Raw genomic sequence first — 19965 nt, forward strand, 5'->3', positions numbered from 1 at the left:
GCAAGAGGCAGAGCTAGAATGAGTTTCTGGATTTGCAGCTTCTGGGCTCTTTTGTGCACAGAGTACGAGGCCAGGGAGAAGGGTCCAAGATAAGCAGCTGGGGAGGGGGGTGCTGAGAGTGGGAGTTTCCTTCTGTCACCCCTGGTAAGGCGTCTAGTTGCTCTTTCCAGGAACAGGTAGACTATGTGGATTGGAGACATGAGTGAAACTGAGAGAGAAATAACTCCTTTCTCCCCATGGCTGCTGTCAGGGATCAGCTGTTGTGCCATGCGGAGCTCTGGCTGCCCCTAAAGGCACTGCTCTCCTGAACCAAGAAAGTGGGAACTCGGAATCCCAGCTTGCAGCCAGTAGAGTGTGGAGGGCAAGGTGGCATCCTGGCCTTTCAAGGCTCCCAAGACCTATCCTCTCACTCAATGCCAAGCCCCGATTCCTCACCCTCCTACTGGGAAAGGGTTTGCAGGGCGAAGGGACCCAGACAAATGGAAGGAGGTTGCTGATGCCAAATATGGTCTGGCTGTGGCTGGCCTCTCTACTTGGACACTCTGGGGCAGGGAGTGGTCGTTGAAGGGGCATGATGACAGCCTAGGATGGCTCTCGGGGTGGAGGGTAATGCTCAAAAGTGCTAAGGGAGTTTCTGGCCTAACAGCAGGTATATGCTGAGGACCTGGCCTAGAGGGATCTGGAAACCGGAGCAAACCAAAAGTAACCCTAATCAGGGAGGGAAGTTGGGGCATCCAGCAGAAAGACCTCAGCTCGGGCAGGAGAGTCAAAGCCAGTTGGGGCCTCCTAGGGCCTGGGGCAAAGTCACAGACCAGGAAGCCTCTGGATGCAACTTTATATGGCCTGAGGCACAAACAGGAGGAGCTCTGTTGTCCAAGGTCCTGGAGGCCAAGGGAAAGTAGACAGTTGGTCTCAGCCTGGGGCAGAGGTCTGAGGCCTGCAGACAGTGCCTATTGCTGCAGAATGTTCTAGGCTGAGGAAGCCCACAAGGTGGTGAGGGCCTCTGGAGGTATTCCTGGCTCTGTGCCATCTGTGCTTTGCATGCCCCCACACTGGTGTAAAGTTAAGGATGACACAGGAAGTGGTGGCAGCCACGGGGTCTTGAGGAGGACAGAGAAGAGCCTGGGCCAGGGTGTCTGTGGAAGGACCACTTATGTTCTCCCCTATTACTTAAAAAGACAGGGCAGGAGGTGGTCTATAAGCTGCAGGCTACAGTGTTGACTTTTAGGATGTCGGACACTTGGGCCTTCCTGGATCCCTTCCTCCATAAAAAAAATATTAAAAATGGCATTTTCTGAATGCATGATGTAAAGACTCATCAGTTTGGGCTGGATCATAGTTTAAAAGAACTGAAAGGCTCTCCATGGGTCCCTGAGGGAGTCCAGAGCATTACATCCAGAGACCCTGACTACATAGGGACTACATACGGGACTCATTGCCCCATCTCCCTCTCTGGAGGTCTTGGCCTGATCCGGAGGCAGTGGTGTACTTATGATTTGCTCTGGGTGGGAGGCCACAGGTGGACACAGCCTCTCTGCATGCTGTGTGGAGTCCTGAGCTTTGCACTACATGAAATTGCTGCTACTCTCCACTCTCTGATCTGTGAAGATGGCAACTTCATATGGTTCAACCTCCTGCTTCTTCTCTCTCTCCAGCCAGCTCAGCAACTCGCCCACTGTGGTGCAGAGGCCGCCTTCAGGGGCGGAGTGGGCCGGCAGGGTGGTCTGGCAGTGGGTGGTCTTGCTACAAGGGGGGGAAAGGGGCTCTGGTGTCCCTGCCCGGTGTGCAGGGCCACACAGACACTGGTGGGGGGGCACCCTGCTTTCCAAGTGCCATCAGTCTCCCTGGAACAGGAAAGGCTGGTTTCTCTCTCCCCACCATCTCTGGCGGAGACAGTGTGCTGGAAGGCTGACAGGCTGCCTGACTCTCCTTGGCACCCGTGCCAGGGACTCAACCACAAGTAACAGCATGAAGGGGGCCTGTCAAAAGCTGGCGGCATGCTGCCAACACAGCCACGGGCACGACTGCTGCTCTGCCTTGGCTGCCCGCTTCCCAGAGGGGCCCCGGGCTCTCTGCTGAGCTGCTCAGAGCTGCACAGGGCAAAACCTGGGCTTCATCAACACCATGCATGAAGCCAGGGAGCAAAAACATTCAAGACCGCCCCCCCCCCCGCCCCCGGAGGCGGGGGCAAGTCACTGACCAAAGAGAGGAATTATGCCGTGTGACAGATTGGTAAGTGCTGGGGAGAAGAAGGGGGAGGCAGAGGAACCGAGGTCCTCCCTGAGCCTCAGTTTCTCCACCTGTAAAATGGGCATGATTAGCCCAGCTGGGAAGAGAGACACAGAGTTGGGGGCTGGGCACAGAAGGGTGGGAAGCTGCTGATATGTCTTCCCGGGATGGAGAACACAAGATCTCAATTGTCCATGAGAACAGAGGGAGGGGCCAGGTGGATAATGGCAGTTATCATGGGAAAGGAGCACAAAGGTCCTGGGCAAGGGACGGTGTGTTCGGGGTCAGGCTTTTTGCACAGAAGGAAGGGTTCACAACTGCAAGGCTGTGGGTTCAGAGTAAGGGCTAGGCAGAGGCCGAACAGGCTCTGGGAAGCCAGGGGAGGGGCCGCTGGTATGCAAGGTGGGCAGGTGGCAAATGGTCGAGGGAGGGACAGAGGGGGAAGTAGGTTTCTCTGAGCTTGAGGATCAGGACTCTAGGTGGCCGTGGGTCACAAAAGGCCAACAGACCTTGGCCTCCATTCCTCTTTCCAAGGTACCAGATTACCCTGTCTGCCTTCAACGCTGACTCTTCAGTCTCTTCGCCCGGAGGCTCGCTAGCCCTTCAGGGCCAGTTCAGTGGACTGTCTTTCCAGGGCTCTACCTAGGGCTCCGAGGCCCTCAGACTCCTGCTGTCCCACATACCTCTCCTGGGGGCTGTGGGGAGGGAGGACAGCACTGAGCTTACGGGCTGGCCCAGGAGAAGGGTGACTGCTTCCTGAATCAATGAGTGAGCAAGCACACACACCTGCGAGGGGGAGGCCTAGGAGAACAGGCAGGGACAGGCCAGCGTGCTGGAAGCCTGCCACTGATGTTTCTCGCCTGGGCACTGCAGGCCCCCGGTCTGGCCGGAGTTCTGAGGCTGGCTTGGCCACAGACACTGACGCTGTCACTGTGTGGCCTCCAGCAGAGGCTGGCTGATGGGGCCTCAGAGTGCTCAGCCTGCTGAGATCAAAGGTGACCCAGGCATAGCAGAAGGGCAGGGTTGTCCAGCTCTGCCACACAGCTCCAGGCCCTTCTGGAAACCTCGGGGCTGGCACCAGGAGGGAGATTCTCCCATCCCTGCTGGGGCAGTTCTACGGTGCCCGGCAGAAGCCTGGATTAGAATTGGCGTTTGAGACACGTGGGTTAAGTGAATAAGTGATACACAAGAATGAGCGAAGGAAGCAATGAGCAATCCTTTGGTTCATGGACAGCACCGCTGCACTCTCAGCTGAGCGCTAAAGGTGGGCCCAGGTTTTCTGAGCCAAGGCACATGCCCCAGCAGTACTCAGCCAAGTCTCCTGCTCCACCTTGTCACCCCCAGCCTCCCCGATCACACACCACAGCCGCTCCCAGCTCTGTGGTTGGCTCTGCTGCCACATTTGGTGGTCACACAACCCTGGGTCAGGAGGGACAGCTGCTTGGGGTCCACATCCCTCTCATACTTTAGACCTCCTCAGATGCCCCCACCAGACCTCAGGAGCCCGCAGGTTGGAGCAGGGAGGCCAACTCGCCTCCCACAGTATGTTTGTTGCTAGATTTAGAAGCTGCTGCTTTAGGCTCCCAGTGTTCATTTATCTTGGCTCTAGAGAGGGAGGGTGGTGGGTAGGTGAAGGGGCGACTGGGAAGGTGGATGAGTCCTTGACATGGGCACCCTTGAGCTTGCCGGGGAGAGAGTGTGCTGGCCTGGCACCTACAACCTGGAGCCCAGGGCCTTTCTGGGCATCTACTGCTTGTTTCCTACCCAGTGGGAGGGCTCAGAAAGAGACCTCCCCTAGGCAGGCCAGGGCCACCAGAGCAGAGGGAAGTGGCAGGGATGGAGCATTTCCCTGGCTGCCAGGTCACCTCACTGTCCTTTTCTGGGTGTGGCGGGGTGGGAAGAAACAGAAATGCCCTTGTGGGCCAGGCTGGCGCTGCCTGACACGCCGTCTTCCAACAAACTCTTCCTGGGAAAACAGACCCGCTGCCATGTGGCCAACCCGGAAGCCCCAGGGGGCTCTGGTGGACCAGGCCAGGAGTGCACAGAAGCTGGGCACTGAGGAGGGCAGCAGTGTCCTCACCACCTGGACTCTGCAGGCTCACTCTTGAGACCTCACATCCTGAGTGAATATGATGTTACTGGAGGCCCTACAGACGTGGGTAGAGAAGGAATCTGGGGTAGACGGGGTGTCTGTCCCCTTACCTGGGCCACGGGCCATGTCCAGTGGCCACACGAGTAAGACTTGCATCTAAGACTAGCTCAGTGGTTCCTGCCAACTGCGTTTTAGGTACAGAGGTCACTGTCTCCCAGAGCCTCAGGCTACTGATCTGTAAAATGGAGCTCTACCAGCCAGGTGGCGCTAGCCCCAGGAGGAGGAAAGAGACTGGGGGACTCAGAAAACCTGGGCCCACCTTTAGCTCTCAGCTGAGGTCAGCCTGGGCAACTTAGACTCTGTCTCAAAATAAAAATAAAATGAGGGATGGGGATGTAGCTCAGTGATAGATGTCACGGGGTTCAATCTCCAGTGCTGGAAAAACAAACTAAAAAACAACAAAAAACCAAATAGGCCCCCACCAACCCCAAAACTCTATATACATATGAATGCAGGTTTATGACCCCAAAATACAGATTTCTCAAATCTCTAGTGACCAGTGGCCAGAAGTTTTGAGAAATACCACACTCTGGGCAAAATGCAGATATGGTTCTAGGTTGATTTACCTCACGACAAAGAATCTCTAGAACAGTTCTAAATCACTTCCCACGCACCGACAGTAAGAGCACAGTGGTGCAGGAGGGTCTGGGGGCCAAGTGTCTGGCTAGTTCTCCATTCCTTACCTTGCTGGTGGCAGTGGCAGGGGAGCCAGGCAGCACAGGTGTGTTGGTGACCTGCACGTTCAGGTAATTATTGTCGATGAGTGGCCAGGCGCCCTGCACCTTGCAGGTCTGGAAGCGGTCTGTGAAAGTCCTGAGGTGCGGGTCCCCGAACAGACCACAGTGCGTGTAGTTGGGGGCGGCTGAGTGCTTGTGGAAGCTCTTCTCGTAGTGGCAGATCTCAGGGCTGTCCGAGCGCTCCTGGCTGTCCCCCGCTGGTGGAAGTGTGCGCAGGCGAGGCTGCGAGGTGGGGCCATCCTTGGAGCAGTTGTGCTGGCTCATGAGGTCCTCTATGCCATGGACTGCGGAGTGGTAGGCCAGGTCACCCCGGCAGGTGCGGGCCGTCCGCCGCGTGCACAGGGCGTAGGTGCGCAGGGCAGCGCAGAACTCAGGGGCGTCGTCAGAGGCCGGGCTGTGGCTGCCGGACGTGGCGCTCCAGAACTCAGAGTTGCACTTGAGGATCTTGCACGGGGAGATGGCTGTGGAAGGGAATGGATATACCATCAGGGCAGGGCCCAGGGACTTCAGGCCCCTTCTCCCCTGTGTGGCTGGGATGCAGGGAACACACACCCATACCGCATGTTTGCAGATGGTGAGAATTTTCTGCAGGTGCTTGTAAAAGGTGGCACCTGCCCTATCTGGCCTTCTGGATTCTCTTGCACAGCTGGTAATGAGCTGGAACGGCCAGACATGCAGACCTGCATGTTGAAAGAGCAAGTGGGGCACCTCCCAGCTTAGATAGCAGAGGAGTGGTCAGCAATTCCATGCAGCAGGACTGTGGGAACCGACAGGCCATTCTTGGGCCTCTGACACTTGTGTAGACTTTCATGGCTAGCCTCAAGAATTTTGGCATGAAGCAAGAGAAATTTGGCAGGAATTTAGGCTCCACTCTTAAATGTGTCCCTAGTTCTGCCACTGTTGACCTTGTGCAAATTACTTAACTTCTCTGTGCCTCTTTATATTCATCTAGAAAATGGGAAATAGGATTTACAGTGTGAGGTCATTGAGAGTGTTAAATGATTTGTCTCATGCATAGGACTTTGGATGCCACTGGCATATATAGCCAAGCTCAAAGACCACTGGCTGCTATGATTCTATTAGGCCTGATCATTAGCACCTGGCTTCTGTCGTGGTTACTGTAGCTCCCATCTCCATCTTGCAAGTTGGGAGTCTGAGAGTGGTAACCTTGGATCTGCCCTAATTTGTGTGTGTGTGTGTGTGTGTGTGTGTGTGACTCACAAGCTTTGAGACCTTATTAATGATTAGCCAAGATGACCATGCCTAAGAACTGAGGCTTTAACACACCTGAATCTTGAACCTGGACTTGTAGAACTTGCCCTTTCCTGGCCTTCTGTGTTCTTCTGCACAGTCCATAGTGACCACAAGTGGCCAGGCAGGCAGACCTGCAGTAGCTTCGAGGCTTCCATACAGGTCCCAGGACAAAGGGGCTGGTGGATCAGTTGAGAGGCCCGGTCTCTGAGGTCACAGCCCAGTGCTGGGTGAGGTGGCCTTCAGTCATTGCCCCCATCATTCCAAGTTGGGACCCTAACTTAGTCTGTGACCTTGAAAACACCAGTTTGCTTTTCTGATGCTGGATTTACTTATAAAATTGAGTTGGACGTAAAAGCAGGAACAAAAATATTCACGAGCAGGCTAATGAAAGAATCCAGGAGCATTCGGCCATCCCAGAGGTGCCCCATGTGATGCCGTCTGCACCAGGTGTCCACCCTCTACCTGGCTGACCCCTCTCCTGGAGCTTCTCCCACCCACCCTTCCAAAGTGGAAATCGCCTGTCCAGGACACACACCGGAGCCCGAGGGCCAGTGCTTTCCTTGTCGTGGGACCTGTGCTTGCATCATTGTTGATAAACAAGGTCGTTTCAGGTGGTATCTGGGTGAATGTTTTTTCTTTTAATTATTTAAATGAGCACCATTAATTATTTAAGTGAGCACCAGGAAAATAATTTTGATGGGAAAGCTGTAGCTTTTCCATTTAAGTTGAAGAAGTAGGTTGGCCCAACAGCACTTAGGTGGAGCCCTCTCTGCAGAGGAGCCCAGGCAGGGTAAGGTGGGCCTGGGGATCTGCACTTGGCTCAAGACCCCAGGGTCACTTTGGATTGGCCAGGCTTCAGAGTGAGGTCGTATCCTTTGCAATAGTCACAAAGGGCCAATTTAGAAATGGCTTGTCTGGGGTGTGTCCCATTAGGGACACTTCCTCTGGGGTGGGACAGGGGCCGGTGGTGAAGAATCAAGAGTCAGCTCTCCCCAAAAGCAAAGAGCAGGAGCATGTGCAGCCGCCTTATCACCAACTTAGAGCCACCGGAGGCCACAGAATGAGGCCCTCCCTGCCACTGCGCTCATCCACGAGCCCTTTGCCTGCTCCCCTCCCTTCCCAGAGTGCACCATCCTAGGAGCAGCGTCCTGGCTAAGTGGGCATGGCTGCCTGCCCACCTATTGCTCACAGGTGGTGACAGAGGTCACTCTTGCACTCAGGAAATTCAGTGTCACCAAGTAGGAGGGGACAGATTTATGTCATGGGGCAATGCCCAATAGGAGAATCTCACCAACGTGGGGACCTATTTGGGGAGGCAGCAGTGGGACAGACAGCCAGGGTCAATCCAGCTCTGCCATGCCATTGCTGTGTGACTACAGGCAAACTTACTGACCTCTCTGAACCACGGAGAAGCATAGGAATCTCTCCACAGGTGCACTGAGGGGGACTAGGGTTACTGATGAAAGCAGAGCCTGGAGAACTCAGGAAAGAAGCTCCACAAAAAAAGATGTTTTTGTGTTGTTAATTCTGTTCTGTTAAATTTATGGGGGAGGCTGACAGAAATCACATAATGTGTACTGAGCATGTACTACGTGCGGGATGCTGTACGTGTGTCTCTTTTAACCCTATGACAGCCCTGGGACTTAGTATCCCCATTCAGCAGACAAGTATACTGAGGCTTTCAGGCATTAAATAGCTCCTCTCCCAGCTTTCTGGATGGAGGGTGGATGCCAACCCAGCTCTCAGGCTCTAAGTTGCTTTCCCTCCCAGCCTTTCCAAGCAGCACCAGGTCCTGAGGGGACCACAGGATGAACAAAGACCCAAGTTCTGCTTCCTGCCCTTGAGAGGGCTTACTGGGGAAGGGGCTGTGCACCCATGACTAGACTGGGAGAGAGCGTGGGATGGATACAGCAGTGGGCAGACACACAGGTTGGGCCTCACCTCAGAAGAAATAACCATCAGGACAATAAGGCCTTGAACTCTCTTGGCCGTGTGCAAGTGACAAGCGGCTTTCATATTGCATCTTCACTATTTACCCTAAGCAGAAGATGAGAATTTCTATTATTTTATTTGATGGATGTAAGTGCACAGGACTTGGGGACTGGAGCTAGCCGGGGTCACACAGCCACAAGTGCTGTGGTGCTGAGTGGTTTCTATGCTTTTCAAAGTGTAATTGCCGTAAGAGTCCCTCCTGGAGATAACAGCTGAGAATGACCCACTCCCCAAAGGTCCAAAAGCACAACGTGGCTTCTCCTCCCAAGCCTGGTTCTGATGCAGCCACGTGTCAAATCCATTCTGAGCGCGTCCTGAAGAAAGGCCTGCAGGGAGCCCACCAGGGGCAGATGCTGCTGAGAAACAGCCCATCTCTGACTCATGCGGCTCCCCGGCTGCCCAAAGTGCCCAGGGGACCTTGAGCCAGCCTTGTAAACCTTCCTTGGTGCTTCAGAGGAAACCCAAGGGCTTCCATCCCACATGGGGAAACTGGAGCTCAGAGCAGGGGAAGGGGAAGGGGTTACTGAGCTGCTACTGACGGTGGCAAGCTGGTACCAGAACTGGGGGTGCCTGTTGCCCTGTGCCTTCTCTTCAGATGGTAACACTGCTCTCTGGGGCTTGTTGGCCTAAAGTAGACATGTTGGGATGTCATTTCCCAGGAACTTCAGAGAGGGTCTTTGGGGTTACCAGGGCTGGACTGTCCCCGTGGGTGGTGAGCTGAGAGGCCCTTAACCCTCACAGAGCTATCCCACTGGCCCATGTCCAGTGTCCTAAATCACCAACTGCAAGTCCGCCAGAGGTCAGGGACTGAATGTAATCTGGTCCAGCATCAAAAGCAAAAGCTGTGGTGTCACCTGCCAAAGAGATTCCAGAGGGGCTGATTTTTATGTGTATCTTAAAAAAAAAAAAAAAAAAAGTACAAGACCTTAATTTCAGGCAGTAAACCTTGGAATTCTGAAGCAAGTGTCCAAGGAAGGGGGGGGGGGTGGAGTTTGAAACAGATCTTACAGCAACTCAGGAAGCAGCACAAGGAAGCCAGCTTTTCAGCACAAGTCACCCTCAGTGCTTTCAGCAAGGCAGAGGGAGCTTGCAGCCCTGGAGAGTGGCAGCTGACCAGTCCCACCTGGGCACTGCAAAGGGGAGAGTGGCCCCTTTTAGTCCTGTATCCTCTGGGTGGATCCAAGATAGCCTCTATGCATGGAGTGGACCTGATTAGAAGTTTTCCTAAGCTTTCATTTCTACTCCAGCCACTGACTTGTTCTTGGATAGCAGCGGTGCCTCACAGACACCCCAGAAAAAGGCAAAAGTGCCTCGTAGAGCTTATGCCCTTCAAAAACACATTGGTGAGGCATTGTGTACTTTGCATATTTTCATTTGACCCAGGCCTTCTGACGTCTGGAACTTTTAGGACCAGCTGTTGGACAAACAGGAGAGCCCTGAGACCCTAGATGGGAGACCCACAGAGACAGTGGACTGGCCCTGCCCAGACTCACCAACAGGAAGCCCTTGAATTAGATCCATCACCCTGCCCCGCCAGGCAGGGGATGTGGATCAGATGTGGATCAGAGTGAGGCCCAGGCATGCTTAGAGGACAGGGTGGGCTCCCAGACCCCGAAGGGTGCAATGAGCCTTTAGTGCTCAGCTTGGGACCCCAGGCAATCCTATGACCCATTAGTTCTTGACTTGTGCAATGGAGCCAGAGCTGCACAAAGGATCACTGTGACCAATCGCAATGTTCACTTTTTAAGGTGCACCACAGAAATCTAGAACTTGGGAGCTGGGGAGGATGCCAGAGCTTACCAGTTGCCACCCTCCGCTGTCCCAGAGGCAGGACACTCCCTACAGCACTCTTGCCAGGGCAGAACTGGCCCCTCCTGCTCTGGACAGCTCCAGTTCCTTCCCTAGGGTCTCCATTCTTCTCTAGAGCCATACAGAAAAGGCTAAAATATAATTGTCCTACATTTGTTATTTAGTATTTATCAAGACTGCCACTGGGCTTTCCCGCATCACCTTCTCAGGCCTAGTCCTTCAGCTTCTCTTCCTATGGACCTCACTGGGCCATCTGTGCCATCCCAACACCTAACTGGGCTTCCTCTGGCCACCAAGATGCATCCTCCCTATTTGCCTGGGAATCTCCCAAGAATGCGGCCCCCATCTTCGTCCTGGCATCTGGTGGCTCCCACACAGCACACTCAAAAGCACCCCTGAGATGATTTGATGCCTCTTTTTACTCTGTTCCCCAACTAGTTCCCTGGGTCAGGGGATGGAGCACAGGCTTGCTCACAGCCCACCTAAGTAAGTGTGCGGTGGTAACACTTTGGGGAGCTGGGCTCCAGACGGCCTTCCTTGTGGGCTGAGCCACAGCAGAAAGAGAATTTACAGCGCACAGCGTGTTGGATTTCATTTTTTTTTCTTTTTAATAGCAGCCCAGTGCCTCTGGGAAGCAGAAAGGCAGAGCGGGGCTCTTGGAACACCAGCTGCACAGACCCAGGCAGGATGAAAATATTTATGCACCAGTGCGGCATTAGCTGCTTTCAGAGTCCTCCTTTGAACTGTTAATCAAGCCCAATCTTTCAGAATAATAGCCTGATTATTACCACGCTGTTTGCATAACAAAGAAGCCCAATAAAACTTATTTTGCTGTTCACGGAGGGGGTGTGAAGGATCAACCCTGAGAAAGGAGTCTTAGGAATGTGGTGAGTCTCTCCAGAGCCTGAGCCCAGGAATAAAGACAATGCAATTTGCCACCAAGAAAAGCCCAATAGACCAATAAATTACCCGCGTGCAAAGGGATTAGATCAGGTTTCAGTTGCAGTGCAGGAGGGGTGGGGTAAGCCGGGAGGGAAGAAAACCTGCTCTCTCTTAAAGCGGTAAGGCTCATTTCAAATAGAGTCCCACGGTCAAGTTGTCTTTATCCAACTCTGTGGCTTGCATAGTAACTGTCTGAATTCATTTGCCAGCTGAAAGCTCTGGACCGTACCATGTGCTGGGAACTGTGATTAATGCTGTTCCTGGAACAAGCCTGTTAGTCTCTGTGCTTAAGCAGACTCAGCCATACCAACTTGTGGAATGCAAAGCAAACGCGTTTCCTCTGACTACATGATTTAAAAACGGAGGTTGCTGTGTATGGGGGAAGTAGCATTTCAGCGACAGGTGATACAGGAAAGGAGGACTCTGGAAACAGGAGCCTCCAGAATAACTGAGATAGCCAAGAGGCAAATGCTGGTTGGTCAGAGTGCAGCCAGGGGTTTAGGGATCAGGCATAAAGCAAATGTCACTCAGCCTCAAACTGCCTTCCTCTGCTGGAGGGGCAGAGACTCTGCAAACCCCACTTTTCTTTTGTCACCTAGTTCCCTCTTAGATCCTAGTACCCAGCACAAGACAGAGAAAGAAAAGCTGGAGGTGGAGAGAAGTACACCTTCTGCCCAAGGCTGTTCCTGCTCCTTGAGCAATGGCCCTTCTCCCCATCAGCCTCTGGCATTTTTGCACAATGTGCCACTCCCCAAGCACCAAGACAGGCCAGGCAGCCCCTCCTTCAAGTTCCTCTTCTCTTGGTCCCTCTGGCCCCAGAGATAGAAGCTGCTCCCGGCAACTCCATGTGCCTCAGTGGTCCCTCTTTGCTTTTCAGACTCATCCAACAATTCCCTACCCTGGCTTCCCTCTGAAACCCCGGGTGGCTGTTCTTTCCCTGACTGACCTGCCTGCCCAGGGACTTTGGCCTTTGCCAGTGGATCAGAAGGAGCCCCTGGTGAATTGGTGGTAGGAATGCGGTATGATCATAGCGCAATTTGAGGAAGTCTTGTCACTGAAGAGGCCACGGCTTCAGTTAGGAGAGAGGCAGGCAGACGAAGGGAGGGGAGCAACTTCCCAGAAAGTCACTGCCAGCCTGTGGGGACACCGGCCTCGAGGCCTCCCACCTCCCCGCCTCACTGCCCACTTGGAGTGACAGCGGACCCCAGCTGCCCACTTGGCAGCATGTCATATCAAAATCCTGAAGGGGGTGAGGGAGCTAGCATGAAGCCAGAAGCCAACTCGCCCACACCTAGCCTGAGCCCCATGCTGTGACCGCTCTCCACCCTCTCCTTCTGCCCCTTGTCCCACAGCACTGCATCTAGGTGGGGGACAGGAAAGGCCCTACTGTCACCATCTGGTGAACTCTGGCCTGAGCTGTGCTCTGGAGTCTCCTTCAGTTGAGGGCCGCCTGAGGCTGCCTGCTGGTGTCCCTCGGGAGGAACCGCATTCCAACATCCTGGCTGGGGCATCATCCTGGCTGCTGTAAACATCCAGGTGTTTGGCATCAGATACCGAGAGGAACACGCCCAGGACTGACTGCATTTTTTCACCAGGTTCAGCAGAGCTACCTTACTTAACCTATGACAGCCACAGCGGTCCTCTTACCTCAAAGACATTCCTCCCCCAGGCCTGCCTCAGAAGGCCTCAAGGAACTGACCTGGCCTGCAGCTCCACCTCAGTGTCTCCCACCCCTTCAATCCACTGGGAATTTCCTAAGGGTTACCTCCAGGGTCTGGCCTACCTGAGAAAGAGGGAGGCAACAGAAAGCTTCTGGAGAAGGAAGCTTGACCTAGGGAGGGGAGGAAGGAGGGCAGGGGTCGTGGAGGGCTAAATGCATTGTGGGGCGACTCTGGGTAGAAATGGCTGAGGGCTGCTCGTGGAGCTGAGGCGGGAGGTGCTGCCCCCTTGACACCCCAGCCGGTGCGGCTCTGCCTCAGACTCCACACACACCCAGATGCCACGAGAAACCACGCCAAGTGCCAAGGGCAAAGGTACACCTCAGTTTTCTAAATGGGCCAGTTTGTCAGCAGGAGAATGGTTTGAAAGTCCATTTGGTTGCTCCCAGGCTCGAGGCCACAGGCAGTCTGTCAGTCAAGAGGCTGAGCACTTCACTGGGCAAGAGGGACCCATGGTGGGCCAGGGCCAGGGCTAGCATCCATGCCAGCAGCATCTCGCCTTAAAACATAGGCTCAAGGTACCCCAGGTGCTTCAAGGAGGGTGGTTATAGGCAATAATGTAACTTCCCAAATGTCAATAAAGCTTGCAGGTGAGTGATTTGGTCTTCCTATTTTGAGGCATAACCCCTTGCCTCTAGGGCTGGTACCAGAGATGATGAACCTGGCCCTGCCTCCAGCAACCCTGGGTTCATTTGCTTAGCCACAGGACAAAATGCATTCAAAGTGGCTCTCCCCACTCCCTGCCATCCTCCGGGAGGTCCTCCTCCTTAGCCTTCCTCATGCACTGAAGGGTAAAGGCACTTGGCTGGGCCCAATACCAGCTGGCACACACACCGGGGCTAGTAAGCCTGTGTTCGTGGGACATTCCTCAGCAGACAGCCATAATAGGTGTCTGAGTATCCTGTCTGCTCGGCTGAACTGGTACATGAAATGAATACAGAAGCAAAACCCAGTGGGCATAAATCTGACTTGGGAAAATATGCACAATGATGGCCCTGCCAGTTTGTCTTCCTGATGACTGGCTGCCATGTTCTTCTTTGGAATGCTTAGCCAGATGGACAGAAAGCAGAGTGGGCTTCTGGGAAGAGGCAAAAGCACTTGGTCCATGGGAAATGCGGACACCTTTCATTCCACTATTCAATTATATCCCCAAAGTTTATTTCTCACCCTGACTTTTAAAGCCTCATATGCTACACAGTACAGTCTAATACACTAGATAGAAAATTTAATCTGGTATATGGGGAAAAAACAGGAGTACAGATTCTACTTCTGGCTCAGCTAGGTAACAAGCTGTATGTGTAACATCAGGCACTCTCTGACCCTCTGTTTCCTCATTCGTAAAATGAGAATGATGATCTTTATGGGGATGTGCTTAAAACATCTAGCAGAGTACCTGGCACATTGTGACCACTCAATCAATAGAAGAGCTTTTAAAATTATTATTCTCCTTCAAATGATCATACTTTGGAGAGAACAACGTGAAAGGTATTATGTCTTAAAGAAAGTTTGTGAAATGTTAATTAATGATGGTTTGTGAGATGTTGGACTGTGGGTTATTTTTTTTTTTATTTGTGCTTTTGGTATTTAGATTTAAAAGTGAGATTATTCTGGAAAAACAACAAAATTGTAGTCTTTGTCCTTTGAGCAAAAACAAACAAACACATAAAATCAGCCTGAGCATGAAAAATCCAAGGGCCCTATAGTTCCCAAGACTGTGCTGGGTATGCCTGGGAGGGGAGGGGAAGGATAGAGAGAAGCAGAAAATGAGGTTCTTGCCCTTATAAACAGAACTGATGATTGAGAAGAACACAAAATCCCAAGACCCATGAGTCAATGAAGCCAAGGAGCAGCTGAGCCATCAACAACCAAGGTGACAGGAGCCCAAGGCACTGATCCTGTGGGCAGGGTAGTGGGCATTCCTCTCCAAACTAATTCACCTGGCCAAATGAGGTGGAGAGAGATGGTGGCAGCAGTTACAGCAAGGCGACAAGGGGCAAAGGCAGGAAGAGCCCCAGCCCCAGGTGACTGGACTGCATGGTGGCCCCGGATACCGGGGACTTCACAGTGGTGTACTGACACGCAGGCGAAGAGGGGTGGAAAGTAGGTTGACCAACCATCCTGGTTCGCCTGGGACTGGGGATGTATTCTCAGGATTCTTAGCTTCCAGTTAAAACTAGGAAAGTCTTGGCAAACTGGGATGAGTTGGTCATCCAGGAAGAAACAGGTCTTTGAAGTCATGCAGGCTGTATTTCAGCCCAGCAGCAAAACAGCATGGCCCCTAATTGGTACTCAACCCTAATCTGGGGTACTCTGTCTAGTACGAGGCCTTACACATTTCACCAAGGAACAGGATCTTAGCAGGAATCACAGTCCCCCTGGCAACATGTAAACTGGTCCCCACGTCTACCCACTTATTCTTCCATATTTCCCCATCTCACAGAAAGACCTTATCTGTGCCCCTGGATCCCCCCATCTTGTGTTCCCAACTCTCCTGCAATCCCCTCCTTTGAGTGCTGGTGCAACTACCAGAAATTTCTCTAACCTTGCAGAAAGGTCTCCCTTTTCCAAACCAGAAGACCAGAGACCCTTTCCTCTATCACCAACTCACCCTCAGGGCCCACAGGGCCAATCATCTATAGGAGTTTAAATTTACCTCTCCTTAGGAGCCAAGGCACTGCCCTGGACACCCCTTGACATAATGGCTATGAGCTGGCTCTGTGGCCATCTGGCTTTTGTAACTGAATGTCCCTTGTTCTCTCTTCTATGGACTAAGTGATTGTATCCCCCATTCATATGTTAAAACCTAACTCCAAATGTACTGGTATTAGGAGTTAAGGGGGTTTCAGAGGTAATTAAGTCATGGGAATAAAGCCCTCATAAATGGGACTGGTAGTCTTATAAAAGGGACCCTAGAGAGTCTTCTACCCCTTCCACCCTGGGATAACAGAGGGAAGGGAGACATCTATGAGTCAGGAGGTGGGCTCTTACCAGACAACACTTGGCACCTTAATTTTGAACATTCCAGTCTGTTGAACTGTGAGCAATAAATTTCTGTTGTCACAAGACTCTTAGTCAATGATATTTTGTTACAGCAGCTCAGTTGGACTAAGACACTCTCCTTTTGCTACACAAAGTCCAACTGTGAGAGAGTAATAATGTGGTAATTAGTCAGGGCCACAGGAGGCTACCTTGCTTGCACATTTTAAACTGCAGTTTTAACAGAAATATTCTTATCTCTAGAGCAACACAGATGTGCTTGGACATTACAGAGGGCTTTGGTCTCCCAAGAATCAGTTTACCCACTGAATAACATTTAACATTTAAACATTTTAAAAATAGCTGCTGTATAAAAGTGTAAGGGAAAGAAATAAGGAATAAAGAAAAGCTACAGTGCAATAATTCTTAGAACCAGTGGTCTTTAAACGTGAACATGTACCATATTTCCTGGGAGTGCAGATTGTTGCCCCCTACCCCAGAGTATCTGCTTCAGTAGGTTTGGGTGGGCCCTGAACTTGCATTTCTAACAGGTTCCCAGGCGAGATGGATGCTTTTGGTCCAGGGACCATACTTTGAAAAAAACAGCTAGAGTACAGCATCCACGTGTAGTTAACAAGAAACTTGTCCAAAACATGCCTTGGGTGGATTTCTCTTAGAAGAATGGATTTCTCTTGCTTGATAAGTCATGATGGCCTCAAAGCTTAAAAACTATCTATTAACTGTGTCTGGAAGAGGCTATTTGTGGAAGGCTCTTCTGAGTTTTTTTCTGGCCTCCCCCTCTTGGGTAGATGTGGCCACTCTGCTCTGTCCCACAGCATCATCCAAGCTGATGGTCTTCCATTTCGTGTGACATGGCAGAGCCCCTTTATCTTCACTAGGCTATGTCTGCCTGAAGGCCTTGGTCAGAGGCTGTCACTGAGGCAGGGCTACAGGAGGCTGGCCATACACATGAGTAAGTAAATGTAAACACTCAAAACAAACACTCTCAGTCTAGCAGAGCATAGGCATCTTTCTGCACAGAACTATGTCCAATTTAATTTGCACTCCTGTGGGCTTACTCCTGGCAGCCATTCAAGCTGGCCAGCTTTGAACAAACCTATGCTTTCACAAGGCTGCTCAGCCAGTTTCCACCTGTCTTCAGTGGGAGAAGCTGTGGCACACAGGGTCCCAGAATGTGTCTCTGGGCCTCCTCTTGCACTTGCCAGGGCTTTTTATTTATTTATTTTTAACTCCCCACTCTCCACTAGAAGTCCAGGTTTTCTGACATTATGCCAAAGCCCTTTCCTGGACCAACCAATCAAAGGATGTGACAGTTCGTCTCTTTGTTGTGGAAAGTACCCATTTCATCCCTTACTTAGGAAACTGTCTTTAGACCCAGGTTTCTTGAACACACAAGTTCTGGAGCCTTTGGCTGATTTAGTTATGGGGTATGGGAAGCTCAGTTTTCCTTAAGGTGGGCAATCTTGACCACATGCAACTGTCAAGGAGAAAGGTTAGCCAGTTGGCATGGTAGTAGAGCAGCTATCTGTTCCATCTGATGGGTTTTGGTTACCAGTTTTGAAGCCAAAAAGAAATGGGTTTCTTGGAAACAAAAGTGATGGAATTTAGGCTGTGAATTATTATATAACCCACCATCATTCCTCAGACTATGCCGGAATACTTTCAAATAAAAGTTTTTAAGACAAAGAAATGGATTGAGAAACAACATAAACACTACTACTCAGCCCTTGCTGCTCTTCCTACCTCGAGATCTTCTGCCAGTTCCTCCTTAACTCCTCTTCTCTCCTAAGAAGTTAAAAAAGTGCTGCAGCTTTAAGAGCAGGAAGGTGTTGTTTTAAGGGCCCTTGAGCCCCCCTTCTCAATTTCAGCACTGAGCTGAGATCACATCCCCCATGGCAGCCAAGGGACAAAAGCCATTTATCAACCCATCTGATAAAACTTCCAGTGGACTGAATCTTTATCTAGACCAAACCAAGATGAACACAAACTGCAAACTCCTCAGAAAGGGGTGTGTGTGTATTCTTTTTAAAAAGAGGGTGATTTTCACTTTATTTCTTTAATTCTTGGGAAGGGAATCAACATTTCAATTGGACTCTTTTAAGTAGATGGAGAAACTGCATTTTCAAGGAATGGGGATCTGGGGATGACCCTCAATGGAGGTTTTGATATTCAGCGGGTGCAATGGGGCTGAGAGCTGTCTAGGGTACACCGGCACCTCCCTCATCTTGTCCGTGGCCAGGAACGTCCCTTGGAGCAGGTCGAAGCTCTGGAGCAGGTCCCGGCTCCCTGGGAGGCTCCTGGACTCACAGCTGCTGAGTACTTGGGCCAACTTGGCTGGGCAGGCGCTGGGGGTCCTTGTAGTAGGACCGGGACACAAGGGTAAACTGATCGCCCCCCACCAAGTACTACTCGCTGCCTACGTGGTCCGCCCACCGGGAGCCCCAACTCGCAGCCAGGCCAAGCCAAGACTGCCCAGTTCTGTCTATTCCTTGAAACCCTGCTGGCTGAGGAGCAAATCAAAACAACCCAATACTCTAACTCAAGTCTGATCATGCAGATCTCAGCTGTGCGCAGGGGCTGCAGATCTGCATCTGACTGAGGTGAGAAACAGGCTGGAATTTTTTTTGCAAAAAGACACCTCTGAACCCCCGCAACACAATGGAAATGGCCGGGAGATCCCGCCTTGCAAGAAGGACCATTTGGCCCGTGACATTGTGTTTATTTGTATTTTTAGCAGGAGAAAAATGGGTATGAAGGGTTTAACTGGCGTTTCCAGGCTGTGAGCAACATATGGCAAAAATGAAATAAAGTTTTACGAAACATTACAAAGAAAACAGACCGGGGATTTAAGTTTCGTGCCTTCCCCCTCCCCCCACAAAAGGAAAAAAAAAAGTAAAGAAACCGGAGCGTTTGGGAAGGAACAAATGCTTCTCTGTGGAGTTGGTCTCCCTTCCCCCAACAAAAACAAGAGGTCCGGGCTCCGAGGAATTTGAAAGCAACGATCTGCCAAAAACATTGTGAAAAACTATGGGGGATTCATTGGAAACAGATGGGCTTTTTCAGCTTTAATTCTAAAATTCTCTCCCTTTCTGACACAATAAAAACAAACAGGGGGCGACGCGGAATGTTATCAAACAGGAATACGAGCTCATCTGAACCGGGTCGGTGGGCTTCCCCGCGTGGGCAAGCACTTGCGGGCTGGACGGGGGTCCCAGGGGAGGGGCCGGTCGGGGCCTGGGGTGCAACCTTCGGGGCGCCCTGGGCTGCATCTCTGAGCACCAGGCAGGTTTGCAAACTGGCAGGCGAGGAGCTGGAGAAAGTGCCCATAACACCCAGTTGGTGCCCCCTCTTCTCCGTCTCTTCTGGAGCCTCGAAGAGGCGCATCCCGGGCACCCTCTTTCTCGGAAGGAGAGAGGGCAGGCACCCCGAGATCTCGTCGCCCGATTCTTGCCTTCGCAGCTCGGGCGGGGTCCCCCCTGGATGTCCACTGGCATCCATCGTGCCCTCCGTGGGGCACGGGAGAAACAAAGACCCGTGGAAATGGGAGGCGGGGGCCCAAGGAGGGCTGGCGAACTTGAACCCCGACTTGCTCAAACCCTGTAGGACAAGTGACCCTGTGTTGAGGGGAGGCCCGGGAAGCGGGTTCTCCGGCCAGGGGGCAGTGCCTTACCTGCGGGGAAGCTGCAGAGAAGGAAGGCGAGGGTCGGCCAGAATCCCAGGGCTGAGCGTCCTGCCCCTCTCCCCATACCCATCCATCCAGCTCGGCCTGTTACCACTAGCCTCTCCCTGGAAGAAGAGTTTAGAAGAAAAGAAAAAAATAAATCACGCTGCGGAAAAAAGGCAGCCTCGCTCCGCCAGCGGGAGCAGCGAGCCGGGAGGCTCGGTCCACTTCGGCCGCGGGGCCCGGAGCCCCCCTTCGCCGCTCCCCTGCGCCCCTCCCTCGCCATCCATCACTCGGTTCCCCTCCAATGCCGCGGCGGCCCCGCGCCCCGCCGCCGCCCGCTCCGCCCTCCCGCGCTCCAATTTCAGTACCGCCCGCGCGAGCCCAGAGGCCTGGGGAGGCGGCGGGGGCGGCCCGATGGCTGCGCTTGCGGCTGGAACCTCGGAAACCCGCGTCGGTGAACTCAGGGCGTGC

At 52.5% G+C, this 19965-nt stretch overlaps 2 protein-coding genes across 2 annotated transcripts in view; one reads left to right on the forward strand and one right to left on the reverse strand.

Annotated features, from left to right (window-relative positions):
• Positions 1–19965, forward strand: part of Chd2 (chromodomain helicase DNA binding protein 2) — a 183212-nt gene that overhangs the window by 138306 nt on the left and 24941 nt on the right. The gene's annotated exons all lie outside the window — the stretch shown is intronic.
• The window catches only part of Rgma (repulsive guidance molecule BMP co-receptor a), a 39409-nt gene that overhangs the window by 4069 nt on the left and 15375 nt on the right, over positions 1–19965 (reverse strand). Inside the window, exons 2-3 of the mRNA XM_027956135.2 lie at positions 19501–19616; positions 5065–5579 (exon numbers count right to left, since the gene is read on the reverse strand). Coding sequence (XP_027811936.2) covers positions 5065–5579; positions 19501–19616 — 631 coding nt within the window. The remainder of the gene's footprint in view (positions 1–5064; positions 5580–19500; positions 19617–19965) is intronic.

Source organism: Marmota flaviventris, chromosome 2 (genome assembly GCF_047511675.1).
Source record: "Marmota flaviventris isolate mMarFla1 chromosome 2, mMarFla1.hap1, whole genome shotgun sequence".
In the NCBI taxonomy this organism is placed as follows: Eukaryota; Metazoa; Chordata; class Mammalia; order Rodentia; family Sciuridae; genus Marmota; species Marmota flaviventris.